Genomic DNA, 14575 nt, shown 5'->3' on the forward strand with positions numbered 1-14575 from the left:
CTTCTAATTGACACCACAAAAGCCGCGAGACGTCCGCCTCAATTACATTTCTTAATCATTTTGACGCCTGGCTGAAAGAGCGGGCGGAACTTCCGCTCCAGCTCGGAAATGGGCGATGTAATGCCTTGTCTTATCCCGGTTGAATTATTCAAATGTTTTAATTTGTGGCTAATTATTTGATTAGCGTTTTCGGTGGCTGTTTGTGCGAAAATATTACACAGAATAAAAGGTAATCCAGAATCCGGTGAAATAAATAATTGATTGTTTTGTGGCTGCAGTTGTGCTGATTTATTTACGCTATTAATAGCTGGAATTCGTTGTGGATCCGCTTACGCACATTATATGCCCATTCGATTGCACAACTCGATCCAAGGACTAAGCCCTCGACTGTCTGTCATTTTTTATCCACTGTGTCCGCCTACCCTCTCAGCGCTTTTTTCCAAACAGTAATTACCACGGGCTCTATAATCATTTGTACATGGACAAAAACAACTTCCATTCCCGGTGCGCAAAATAAAATAAAAAAGAAGTTGCAGACTTTTAGGCGGGACAGAACAGATTCCCGTATATGTACAGGTGGAAGTTGCAAGGGGCGTGGACCGGTAGCCATGGCAGCTGCAACAAAAACACATTTAAAATGCAATCAATCAGCCAGAGCAAAGAAATAAGCGCCCCGCAGAAGTTGCGTAAAATCGAAATTAATTTGTGTGCACATTTATTTATTTATTCTTTGATTACCCCTTAAACAGTTTCGCCCATGCGGAAAATGCATTAATAAACTTTTTCTCCACTGACCCTTCATTTAATTAAATTCAATATTAATTTGCTGCAGCAGGAGGCTATTTTAACAGTCAGTTTCAAATTGTAAATCAATTATTCATCGGCAAACAAGTTTATATTTAACTTGAGGTGCAAATATTCAGCTCTATTTTCCGCTACTTCTACCATTAAAAGTTGTTTACAAGTAAGTAATGATTCTGATTTAAACCCACCGCGAATCCTGTGCAGTTAGATAATTTCTGCAGACCGATTGGCAATTTGCCGTCAAGATTATCATCTGCTTACCTCTTGGACATTAAGCAGTGCCTCGTTCATTAACCCATAAAGCTTCGCTGGATAATTGCCATTACCATTAACTGCCCTCGAGGCTTACGATCCGAATCCTCTTGAGCTTGACAGCGGCAACAAAGCCTTCACCGGACCCGGAAGCTCTGTCTTGTTTCAGCCATCACTTCATCATTCCCTTCGTTCCAGCCAGCCAACCACACACTTTAACAATTATTGCCAACCACATGGACATGTGCCCAGACAAGGACATGGGCATGGACACGAGCAGCATCGAGACGGAGATTTACACAGGCCCAGACATGGAGCCAGAGAGCCGAGTCAGATACGGGGAGTGCATGTAATGTGCTCAATTTTTCGCATTTTGCACATCCGTCGGGCGGAGCAGGGCAAAGCAAAGCCGAATGGCCACCTGCCAGCCATAATAATATTAAACAATATATATAAATCACTCAGCTGTCTGGGCAGCAGCAACAGCAGCAGCAAAAAATCAGCAAGCAAAAAAGAAACGCCTGAGAAAATAAGTCGAGCAAAGGCGAGGCAAAGTGTCGGCTGCTCCAACCGGGTTCGGACCGAGTGGCACAGAGTGGATAGCAAAAGGAGGAGCAGGAGGAGGAGGAGGAAACACGGCTCGGACAGGAGGAGAGTTTCATAAAAATTTACCGCCATAATGCTTATTTTAAAAGTCAATATGTTCGGTGCCTGTTATTTTAACACCCATCGTGTTCAGGTGCCACCGGTCCGACATCCTCGTTCTCGTCGTCGACGGTCACATCCGTTTGTGAAAGTACGAGACAAGCGACAGGAGCAACAGCAGCAGCAGGAGCAGCAGGAGCAGGAGCCAGAGCAAAATGTCAGTGGCCAACGTCACAGCCCACAACACACAACATAAACATAAAGTGAAAAGTTGGGCGAGGCAAGAGGGAAAAAGAAAATAAGTTGGAAGGTCCACAGCACACTCCCACCCGCACCCCATCCAGCAGCCTTGTCGAGGCCATCTAAAGCCAAGCGTCACATGTCGCCAGGATGCGACGGAGAGAGGAGCTCGTTGTTCATATCCTGGGCTGTCGTCCGTTTATGTGACATGATTATGTGCAAAAAGTGCAACAGGCAACCAACCGAGTAAGCCGCCCCCACACATCCGAGACACCTGACCTGAAAGTAGCCCTCGAGCGAGGCGAGGGTGGGGCACGGGCACTGGCACGGGCACAAGCGCCAGCTGGGGCATCTCTCACCTCTGTTGACAGGCCGGTAGCCTGGTGGAGCTTACACGTGATTTTTCAACCCAATCTCGCACTCGGAAATTATGGAAAGGGTCAGAGATGTCACCCACAAACACCCTTTTGAGCATTCCGTAACCGTAATCAGCTCGGAGTAAAGCCCAACCGCTTGATTATCAGCCTCAAGGCAGCAGCCCCAACTAGCGCTTAAGCTGATCCTAGCAACGGTTTGCACTGAAAATCTTCCAAAAAGAATTATGATTGTCCAAAGAAGGGCTTGTTAAAGAGTGTAAGTTGAGGCAGTATCAAAACATCTCTCACATTTATTTACAATAAAGTAAGGGCTGTGGGGCTGTGGAGGTAGCCAGCTGGCAGTAAATAGGATTCTGTATCAGAGGATCTGCAAAGCCGCTTCCAGCTGGTCTGACACTTCCAGAACTCAAAGGATCTCTGCACGATGACCTGAAGAAAGTAAAACTCTACCTTAAAAAGACATAAAACTGTGCTCGTGCTCAGATATGATTCAGCTTTTTCTCCTTTGATTTAGCTCTTGCATTTACTGAAGACTGAAGACCTACAAATTGCATCAGTCAAGTTTTACACTGTGTCCAATTGGTTTTCCTCCTAGTTCCAACATGACGCATATGTTGCCTATGTTGTACGCGTAATATAAGTGAGATCATCGAGCTGATTTTGTATAGCATTACAGCAGGCTAATTTACCTATGAGAATGCAACTGATTCATGCGAAATTCATGCGAAAACACTTCAAAAATGATTACATTCAATCTTGCAGAATGGACCACTGCGTCTTCGGACAATTGAGTCACAGCAGAACAAGTTCTTCCACATGTGGGGTACTCCTCGCTATGCAATCGCATAACCTGCTTGTCGCTCGCGCATAAAAGCTTAATCTGCGGCACTCTGCTGATAAAGCGCTCATCGAGCTCAGTACGAAATCAGCGTCCAGTCCGAAGAGTAGCGTCCCCTTGCGAAGTTTCTAACAAAACATTAAATTTAAAGATGAGCGCTCTGAAGAGATCTCTGGGCTTGACCATTGCCTATTGTCTATTGCTTTCTGTACTTGTGCCATGTGCAGTCGGCTTACCAAGGTCTTTCGATGACACTGACCAATACGACGACAGCAACGACCCATATGGGATTTCTTTTAATACAATGTCAACCCCCGCAGCAGAATCGTCAACTGTGAGGAACGAGGTAAGGCCTGAATGAGTTGGCTCTCTGGATAATCAGCAGTTTGTTCATCCACAGGATCGATTCATCGATCTCTCACAGTCCAACCAATGCGGTAAATCTGCCAGTGGTATTGTACTCAGAGATCCAACCCTCAATACGACGTATCAATCGGAGTACGGCGAATTCCCCTGGATGACAGCGATCTACCACAACGGTCACTTTATTGCCGCGGGCACGCTGATTCGACTGGATGTTGTCCTAACGTCAAAGGAGTCAATACAGAGCATACCGCTGCAGGAACTTCAAGTGGTCGCCGGCGCCTGGGACCTGCGACGCTCGGTGGAAAAGTATTCCAAGCTCAATCGCTCTGTGATTGATGTTGCAGTTCGTGGAAGTCTTGCCATGCTTTTTCTGAGCACGCCCTTCTTCAATCCGCCGAGCATTCAGCCAGTCTGCCTGCCGCTGCCAGGGACTGTCTTTACCGAGAGCGACTGCAAGACGATAGGCTGGAGTCAGCCCGACACCGTCACCAGCCAGTCCGACATACTCTGGTTCAGAAAGAACGTTGTCATGCCACGAGAGGATTGCGAAAGCCAATACGATTTCCAGGGCAACAGGTCAACCCTGGAGCCCGGCTTCTTCTGCGCGGTGGATGTGTCCAACGATACTAGCCCTCTGAACAGTGGCGCTGGTCTTTTCTGTATAAATGAATCCACCAGAAATTCAGTTATGGCAGGCATGGCCCTCACAAGCAGGAGCTGGAACTTCGAGAATCGGCCAGCTCTCTTTGCCAATATATCGCACTATGTGGAATGGATTCAGAGCGAATTGACTGAGGACGAGACGAACTAAAGTCTACCTTTATTTAATGGAAGCCAAGCATGTTTATTTGCACTTGATAGTCTGTCTATCAGCGCATTGAACCGTGCGAATTTCGTCTGGCAGTTTCTTAGATTTAAGGTTGGTAGTGCTGTGCATTCTGGGACTTGTTTTCTAAAGAACGAAATTAATAAACCATTAAATACAATCTAAATATTAAATCGATCAAAGAATACTTATACATATTAACTCTTTATATAAATTTAACTGTTTAGAGTTAATGCTGAGAAATTATTGTGACGAGACCATTTCCGAAACCCTATTTGAGAGCTTGGCTTAAGAAATTGGGCGTCGGTCGCTCTTCTCTTGGTGACGGCACGCGTATTTTTTCACCGAAAAAAACAAACAAAGAGAGAGGCATACAAAAGCACAATGTGAAATTCGATTTTTGGCCAGATGGCCGCGATCGCTTTGGGTCTGAGGTTTTTGTTTTCGTTGGGCGGTGGGGCGTAGTACAGTTAGCTGCTCTTTGCTGCTCGCCTGTTCAATTAGCAAACTATTTAAAATGTTTTAAACTTTTTCAGGCTGTGTGTTGGCAAGTTTTATGAACAATATAAAAACATTTATAAGAAGAGGAGTGACATACCCCCCCGAGCACCCTACCGTGTGGGGGTGGCGGAGCCGAAAGCGTGGCATACTAAAATTGCCCTTCTTTTTGCTGCTCTCTGCCTCCCTCTTTACGATTGTCCATCCGTCCCGCTCTCAACTCTGCTACGGCGTAGCTGTAAATCCGTAAAACTCTAGGAAATACGGTATTATTTTGTACTAATTCGAATAGGCGAGCAGCTTTCTACAGAGAGATGCGTCTGTACGTCACTTGGACGAGGCCCTGATACCCGTGCACACATTTACATACACTCATACATATACACACACGTCTAGTACAATTGTGTTTCGTCAGTGTGTTGTTTGCTTTGTGTATCGCATCGCTCTGGTGTCTGTCTCTGGCAATGAGTTAATGTATTTATGCGATACGTTGGGACTCTTCGCAGAGCTTTATACTCATTTGTTTAAACAATAAATGCACTGAGAGAAATTTTTTTTTGACTTTTGCTTTCCAAATATAAAATAACTTAAAAAGAAAAAAGTATAGGTTCTTAGCTGCTCCTACAGAATGTAAAAAATGTTTTATCTAAGACTTTTCGTTTCTTTTACCTTAATTTCTTCAAGTGCAAAGCCATTTACAAATCACGTTTATCCAAAAATCAAGAGACCGGTGAGATACAGACGCCTCCACTTGATCACTGAACGCCTGGGATTTTGGATAAATGGTCAGCGTTGAAAAGCGGCACCGAAAGTACTTTTCAGAGATCCATAGAAGATCGGCCGCCAGCCCTAACCAGCGGCATGACAAAACATTTCCAGAGAACAACCTAAAACGCCTCGCAGCCCCCACTTTGATTCCGCTCCAGCTGCGCGTGTGTGTCATTACTTATCAACTGTGGGTCGGTCTTGCCGCGTGCCGCTGTACGTCACACGCTGGCAGCCCCAGTACCAGTACCAGCCACAGCCCCAGTCCCCGCCCCACCGAGAACCGACCTATCCACTTATCCACTTGAGCGAAGCGTGTGAATTGCATTCGACAAACGACTTTCAAACGCTTTCTGGGCGCTTGTTACAAAAAGTTTATAATTTCGTATTTAACAAAAAAATTAATGTTTTATAACTTGAGTGGGGAGGCGAACCAAAGTTTATAAACATTTCCAGAGCCCCCTCTTTATGGGCATCCAAAGAATAATAAATACAGAAAAATACTATAATTTTCCATAGTCATATTTTTTTGTATGTACAAAAATGAATTTTCAAATGAACATACATATGTACATTCATTCGTACATACATATGTATGTACATATGTATATGGGATCGGTTTAGCAACAAATAGAGATAGTTTCTACTTCATTTTAATTTATGTACTATTTACGAGTACTTATTAAAGTTAAGTCATATGGTAGTCCGAACATTATTCGTTCATTAAGTTTACATATGTACATATGTATGTACATAAGTGTGTACACATCAACACATGTGTATGTAAGCAATTATTCGCCGTCCAGCGGGGCTGATGTCATCAAAACCATGAGAAGGGGCGTCGGTCTGACGAGTATTAAAAATTGACTCAGACAGCTTTCTTCCATCTCCCTCGCACAAGTCTCGAAACCGAATACGAATTCGAAACGTAACTACCGCTGACGTCAGCTGTGTGTGCTCCGCTCTGCTCTCCGCCGCCTCTCTCTCGACAACACATTCGTGGGCTCTCTCTCTCGGTCAACGATCTTCAAAATTTGGAGCCGCAAAAGTTCAATGAACCACCGAAAAAGAGAGCGCTGGCAAAGCAATCAGCTTGCTACTGCCGCTGTTCGCCTGGTACCCGCAACAGGCGTCTGATTTTTCTTTCTATCGTGGAGCGGTGGTTTGTGCAGCGATCGTCGGCAAAGGTGGGTCAGGGGCGTTTCCCTGAACGTGACACTGTTGGCGGCCATTTACCTTGGGGCTCGAGGGCTGTCCACGGCGGAGCGTTGAACCTTGAGCGGGGTCAATGTGAGGCGGATGCCCTCGGAACGGTCTCGCCCTCGCCGAAAAGTAAAATCGAAGCCCAAAACTGGGTCAAGTGAAGCGCTAGCAGCTGCGAGGGCATCACACCAGGGCGAGCGAGAGCTCCAGGGCCGAAACCGAGTTCACTTTCGTTTTTTATGTAGAAATCGATAGCTGGCTTTGCTCGGGGAACAGGCGCGCAGAGACCACCGCAGTCAGATAAACGTCAACCCAGAGCGAGGGCCGACTACAGTTGTGCGTATGAAACAAATTGTATCTGTGTCTACAAGTGTGTAGGACGCACCCTCCACCTCCACCTCCAGTCGACCAATGCTGTTGCGCTCTCGACGACAATCCGAGTAACAGTGTGTCAGTCCGTCCGTCCGTTCGTCTGCCGACTTCACTCTCGCTTTCAAAACATGATCGATAATATACAGGCAGCGGCTACCAGGCCAGCATAATAACCCAGCTGCTGCGCTGCACTCCACCACTTTACTCACTCCATTTCTTGTGACCTCGTTTTTCTGTTGCTGCTGCTGCTGCTGCTGTTTCTGTTGTTGCTTTGTTTCATTTCGTTCATTTCGTTGTTGCTTCTCTTTTGCTTTGCTGCTGAAAACTTAAACAATGGAGTCGTCCCACAAAGGGAGAGGAAGAGGGCGACAAGAGCAAATCTGACGCTATGTCGGTTAATACGATTACATACAATATATCGAAATGAACTGATAGAATGGTGGAATGGAATGTGCATTAACGGGTATTAGTATGTTGCCTGTAAATTATAGGGATTATATTTAAATACAAATAATACAAACATTTATGCAAGTTAAATGTTTGATCCTATTAGTAATTATATTCCCTAGTACTCGACTTCTGTGTGTGAAAAAATTGACATTTACATTCATTTTATGTTTGTATTTGCAGACCTGTATTTTTTATATTTATTTATAAATCACAATCATTCTATAAGCCCTTCTGCTGATTATGGGCTCCACACAGATACGACTGTTTTGTTGTTGCTTTAGCCACCTTCAGTGTTTATTGTATCCATTGTGAAGCGCGCTTCGCTTCTGGTTTTCCAAGGTTTTCCAGTTCGATCAGACAACAAGCTCAAGGTTTCCTTGATATAAACTGACTGCCAAGTTAGTGGCAGCAGCGGCAGCGGCGGCGTTGCTGGCCCTCTTCTGTTGGCCTGGCCAAAATAGAACAGCAACGGTTTCTAAATAGTCAAATCCGTCGCCAGCCAGCGACTGCTCTCGCCAGCCAGGCCACCGCCGACCCATACAATTCTCATTTTCGGCAAAACAAATAGTGTTTTGCTTACGCAAATTTGTACTGCCCCCAGCCAGGCAGCCGGCTAGAGAGCCGGCCCGCGTATGTGATTAGTTTTTTCGTACTATTTCGAACCGGCGCGCAGCCCCGCGAGTAGCTGACGACGACGACGACGACGACTACGGCTGGGCAGCATGAAATATTTATGCTGATACAAAACAACGAACGCGTACGCGTACGCAGCGCACGGCAACCAACCCAGCCAGCCGAGTGCCATTCAAATCGACGTGAAACAACAATTCAAGGTTAACCAGAAACAAACTGAAATCCAACAACGACAGCTACAACGACAACGACAACGACAACGGCGTTGTTGGCGATGAGCCCCAGTTGCCGAGTGGGGGATCGTCGCCGGGGCAATTGTTTCAACAGAACCCAAGCTCCTCTCAAACTAGAAACCGGTTATTGTTTCACTTTTTTTCTGTCACAATTGTGCAGTCAGTGATCGTAGAATAAGTCTACAAGCTAGGACAATCCTGGCTCTCATTTTATGCAAAAGTTTCGATCTAAAAAGTCTGAGTTTAAATTTAAGAGTGTAGGTGGGGTGATGGTAAAGTAAGGAAAGGAATGAAGTTCAGTATTCTGCAGATCTGTATGAAAAGTGTGGCCATTACAAAAATATGTATTACATATGTACATATGTACTTATACATATACATACATTCGATCCCATAGTTTGTTTCTGTACTTTCTGCCAAACGACTCGTTCGACCTATGACTCAACCATCAGAGTTCATGTGGTGGTCATCTCTGCTATAGTTTTATGCTGACGGAAATCAGTTTCTGTTTCTGCTTCTGTTTCTGCCTAGCAGTTGGAGTTCAATGAACTCCACTGGGCACTGCCCAACCAACCTTTTGGCTTGCGGAGCAGCCGGCAGCACAGCTCGCTGGGCACCTGGTCGCTTGCCCCAACTCAATTTCCTAGATAGTTGATGGCATCTTTGCTGCTGGTAAGCGACAGGCCCCCTTATGATTTATGGTTGCTCTCAGAGAGCGGGGTCCGCCAAAAAATTCACTTTCGATTTTAATTTCCTAGGAAGCTTTTTATAATTTCGAACAGGGGCACAGCGTAGGGCCACAGGGTCGCTGCCGAGTCGTGTGGAGATCACCCCAGCGTGTGTGTTGTATTATCAGCTTTTGAAGTGGAGCTCTTCTGGTTGTCTCTGTTCGACCAATGGGTTTTGGCTACCGCCTCTTGGTGTGTGTCTGTGTGGAAGTTTTTGGTATATTTTCGGTTAGTAAAGAGCACGGGGCGACGGCTGGCTGCTTTTTCATGGTCGCTGACCCACTTTTTCGAGGCTTTCGTTTCTTTATTAGCTGGTGAAATGTTTTCGACTTAAGCTCGGTGTATTTTGGTGTGTATTTTGTGCCACTTAAAATGTCATGGCCCCATGGAAATCCGGAATTTACGAGAACGCTTCTGCTGCTGCTGCTGCTGCTTACATGTCAGAGGTTCCACTGGCACAGAAATCCATTGTAATCCCCTTGGGGATCATAATTAAGCCACAATAACTTGTCATATTTAATCCGCTCTGACATTGCTCTCGGCTGTTACTTAACTTGCAGTAACAGGCGGCAGCCCGCACTCCAACAACAACTCATTTACACCTCTCCCATGCTGTTTTACCAATCTTGCCTCTACCATTTACCATTTGCAGGGCTGACTGTGGGGCTGCGCGATGTCAATGTTCGCATCCCATCGGCCGTTAAGCGCGGCGATAATGCGCTCTTAATCTGCAATTATGACATCGAGAACGATACGCTGTACACGGTAAAGTGGTACAGGGGCCGCCGGGAGTTCTATCGCTACACGCCAAAGGAGAATCCCGCCTGGAAGATATTCACGAAAACGAATGAAATCGATGTCGAGGTAAGTGTCTGCTCCTCTGGCTGATGGTGTTGCTGATGATGATATTGATTGAAAGCGAGAGACAGAGACAGAGAGCCGAAAGCCGAAAGCCAAAGAGTTGCCTCGTGTAAATTGCTTTAAATAACTGTGCGCTGACGGCATTAACGTTGCTGGCAGCCACCTCCCCATCCATGGTGCCAGCCCGACTCACAGGAAGTGTAAACAGAGTGGGCCTGGCCCCAAAGTGTGCGTGCATCGATGTTTGTTTTATGCATGTTAAAAAGTTTTAATTAACAATTTTGACTTTTCATTTGCTGCGGCGGCTGCTCCACCGTTGTCCGTGCATTTATTGTTGACTTTTGCTGACATTTCGATATTAAAAACGACGGAAAGGAATGACAACGAGAAGGGACGTGTGAGACGCTTCTTACGCGTCACAACTTTTATACCCGGCACTCAGTACTACATCTGCACTTTAGCGGTTATTTGTCCAGTTTTACATTTTTTCTTCATCTGTCATCTACATCAACAACACTACTCACACCAACACGCTCCTTTAGCTCGCCACCCTCCCCTAGAAACTAACTGCAGAGTCGCGGCAGAGTCAGCGGCAGAGGCAGCGGCAGAGGCAGAGGCAGTGACGTGTCAGGGGCCAGGCCATAAACAGCGCGAAGCAGAGTGTAAATGCTGCGGGGCGGGGTGGGTTTGGCCACTGCAAACTAATTTCTTCATTGTGGCTATAATAATGATCCAATCGGATCCCAATTTGGTGATCTGATAGATATGGTCATTCCCTACGGAATGGCGTTTTTAGTTTTCTGTTATCTTCAAAATTGTAGATTTGGGAGGTTTTCGCCCTTTTGCGGGGGCGGAAGGGGGCGGGGCTCATTTTTGAAATACACTGGTTTCAGTGTGAGCATACAGCAGTCTGGTGCCAAAATTTGGTGGCTCTAGCTCTTATAGTCTCTGAGAACTAGCCGACAAACAAGACGGACGGACGGACAGACGGACAGACGGACAGACAGACATGGCTCAATCGACTCGGCTATTGATGCTGATCAAGAATATATATACTTTATGGGGTCGGAAACGTTTCCTTCTGTGCGTTACATACAACCGTTATCCGCACAAATACAATATACCCTATTTACTCTTCGAGTACCGGGTATAAAAAGCACGCATGAAATAAATAATAAAAAAAAGAAAACAAAAAACTGTTGCCATGAAAAAACGTTGATGTCGAAGGGCTGACAGGCGTATCTTATATAAGCAGTCGTGTAAATGCATTACGCAAATAGCCGTGGGATGTGGGCTGTAGGTTGTAGCTTGTGGCACGGGACGATTTTTGTTGATATGCAGCAAATTAATTGCTCGGAATTATGAAGAACAATAAGCCAAATGATTGGCAAACCCTTGGGCAATCGGACCAGGATAGCAGAATATCTTAACAGTTCTTTTCAGTTATTATTCATCTGGGGATATACGATCCAACATGTGTTATTGCTTCCTGTGCTTAAGAAATAAATCTCTCCTTCACAGACAACTCAATCGAATGCCAGCCATGTGCTGCTGCGAAATGTTCCCACCTCAATATCGGGGAAATTCGCGTGCGAAGTGTCTGCCGATGCTCCCACCTTCGACACCTCCATTGTGGCTGCCGACATGGAGGTTGTGGGTAAGCCCGGACAAAAGAGCCTCCATCTGAATGCTTTTAATGAACACAAGTTATCTTTTTGATCAAGAATTACCCACCCAACGACCGATTATAACTGGGATACACTCCCGCTATCGCCTGGGGGACATTGTCAATGGCAACTGCTCCTCGGACTACTCCAAGCCGGCGGCCAATCTTACCTGGTGGATCAATGACATACAGGTGCCTCCCAATTACTTGCGCATCTACGAAATCCAGCGCCATCTGGCCGAGCATCTGGAGTCGGCTGTGCTGGAGATCAATTTCGTGGTGACCGTGCATCACTTCATCAAAGGACGCTTGAAGGTGGGCTCCGAAATAATCATTTCCACTTTTTAGGCTAATTATTTATTATTTTACAGCTTAAATGTTCGGCTCGTATACACGATATCTATGCACAGGAGAGCGAGAAGCTGCTCGAGGAAGATCGCCCGAGGATACTGGCCTCAGGGCGCTCCCCGGACATGAACATGTATCCCTTCGATCAGCCCGGGGATGTGGATGAGCACAACGAACTCTTCTTGACACATAAAAGTAAGTACAAGGCTGAGCTCCTGGAACTTTAACAGTCCCAAAAATAGTTTGTGTCCGCCAATGAGGGTAATCAATATCCCATTTGATTAACTTTCGCACATTACTCAATGAGCTTTGGGTGGCAGTTCTGTTGTTCTCGTTGCTTCAAAATTAACCTTCAGATAAGCAACGGCCACGCCCTAATGACAGGCAGATGTACGGCCACTGGCCGGACTAGGCCTGGACTGGGACTGGGACCTCTGCGGTTGTTGGCCTTACAAATCTTGGCCTGATTGTTTTTCCAACGGAAACAAATGCACACTGGGATAACACAGGGGATACATTTACACACGCACGCCATTAGAATGATAAACTGTGGGGCATTAAATCAAAGTTGGGCGAAAAAGGACGAGCCACCTTATTAGCTCGTTTCCCCGCTCTGTGTGTGGGTGTTGTGGGGTGAGCCTTGGCCATGGCAACGATTTATTAATGCTCTGCGCTAAGCTAGAAGCAATTAATTCAAGGATTAATTTGACCAGCGGGTGCCCTCGCTCCTCTTCTCTCCTGATTTCAATCTTTTGGCTGTACCAATCTGCAATCTCCGCTCTGCTCCTCCCTCTTTCAGATGCTGGCTCGTCTGCCGCCGGCCTGCGACTGGCCCTGGTCAACGTCAACTGGAACTGGAAGTGGAAATGGAATCTGATGCAGGGCAATCAGCTACTTACCTTCCTGCTGCTTGCACTTCTGTGGCCGGCCATCTGGCTGTGTGACTGGCGGCACTTCGGTTGCACCGACTGGCAGTGGGGCAGGAACCTGTTCTGGCACAGTTGCTGCAACGCCGATGAGACGGAACGGTGATGAGTCGGCCACATATGGCTGCTGAGATGGAGAGATGGACTTCAGGCAGGACACAATGAGGTGCGCTGGCCGACGAGGCTTTAGTTTCAGGTTCATCGAATTCGGTAGACGACGAACCCCCCGTGGATCATCACCGAAACAATTATAGAACTCATAATACACAGAACATATACATATACATATATATAGCGAATCGAATAGCAAATTAACGAATACAGAGCAGAGGTCCTCACACACAAACCTATACCTAAACCTATGTTAAGTGACTGTAAAAATCATACCCCATAACCCTCTGGAAGCGCCCTGCTCGTACCCTCAGTCAAGTGTAAATAACCATAGAAACCATCATCAAATGCATTTACTCTCTAAGCCAGATTTCCAACGATTGCTTTCTCCCCTCGTTTTGTCGATCCTTCACTGGGTTTGCGGTTTCTGGGACTCGCCCATAAGTTCTTCTGTTCGCATCTGTATCGAAAAACTTGTACAACTATTTAGCCATAGAGTTATGTTTGTTTGTTGTGAGCCTGAGTTTAAAGTGTGCAAAAAGGACTATTGAAACTAAGCCAAATAAAGATTCTTTTATTTGATCAAAATTCAGCATGCGTTTATTTCCTGAAAGTTCGAGAAAGGTAAGCTTTGTAGGGTCTAGAAATTATAGATTTTATTTGGTTAATGTCATCAGTTTCATCTAAGATTCATGCGGCTGAATGTACGGTCCAAATCGTGGGAGATAATTCAGCTCTGTGGCTGTGGCTGATGCAGAAAAATGTACTATTTTTAGACCTTCACCCAAGTTTTGAGCATAAAAAAAAGCTCTAGCGAACCTCGCACAGATCAATCAATCAAATAATAATTACCTCATTCGGTAGAATAATTTTCTTAGCTCTAAGACGCACATTATTCTTGGATTTGTGTCTTCCATTCAGCAATTATCCATTTCTTATTCTTCGTTTATGCTTTTTTGCCTCGGTTGACCCCAGAATTTCCCATTTCTGGCTAAGTGTAAAATATTGCGGCGTCAACTGCTAAAATAAGCCAAAAAAAGGGAGACACAGAGAGGCAGAGCAACAAAAACACAAGTGAAAAACTTGTAATTTACGTGGCAAGAGGGAAAAACAACGGAATGCCAGCGACAGACAGACAGACAGAGAGACAGGCGGTCGGAGTGGTGTCCGAGTCAGTGGAATGACACGGAAAACAGCGTCAAATGGGTTGGACCAGGCCCTGCTGCTGCTGCTGCTGCTGCTCCTGCTGCTGGTGTGGGTGTGTTTTGTATCTCAAAAAAGCATTTGGCAACAAGCACCGCACCGCACCGCACAAAGCCATGACAATTCTCTGTGTCTGTGTCTGGGTCTGGGCGTGTCTGTGTGTCGTTGGCTGCATACTGTTCAGCATTCGGTGGTACTTTGCTGCCGCTGCTGCTGCTGCTGCTTGCAAT

At 45.9% G+C, this 14575-nt stretch overlaps 2 protein-coding genes across 2 annotated transcripts in view; both read left to right on the forward strand.

The window, feature by feature from the left end:
- The window catches only part of LOC117901497, a 55290-nt gene extending 41566 nt beyond the window's left edge, over positions 1 to 13724 (forward strand). Inside the window, exons 3-7 of the mRNA XM_034812266.1 lie at positions 9883 to 10094; positions 11613 to 11748; positions 11816 to 12072; positions 12129 to 12300; positions 12905 to 13724. Coding sequence (XP_034668157.1) covers positions 9883 to 10094; positions 11613 to 11748; positions 11816 to 12072; positions 12129 to 12300; positions 12905 to 13137 — 1010 coding nt within the window. The 3' untranslated portion in view covers positions 13138 to 13724. The remainder of the gene's footprint in view (positions 1 to 9882; positions 10095 to 11612; positions 11749 to 11815; positions 12073 to 12128; positions 12301 to 12904) is intronic.
- LOC117901499 (phenoloxidase-activating factor 2-like) lies at positions 3231 to 4521 on the forward strand. The gene is made up of 2 exons (XM_034812268.1): positions 3231 to 3502; positions 3557 to 4521. The coding sequence occupies exons 1-2, from the start codon at positions 3308 to 3310 to the stop codon at positions 4331 to 4333; spliced, it is 972 nt and encodes a 323-aa protein (XP_034668159.1). The 5' UTR covers positions 3231 to 3307; the 3' UTR covers positions 4334 to 4521.
- Positions 13725 to 14575: the final 851 nt, after the last annotated feature.

The sequence above is a fragment of the Drosophila subobscura genome, chromosome U (genome assembly GCF_008121235.1).
Source record: "Drosophila subobscura isolate 14011-0131.10 chromosome U, UCBerk_Dsub_1.0, whole genome shotgun sequence".
In the NCBI taxonomy this organism is placed as follows: Eukaryota; Metazoa; Arthropoda; class Insecta; order Diptera; family Drosophilidae; genus Drosophila; species Drosophila subobscura.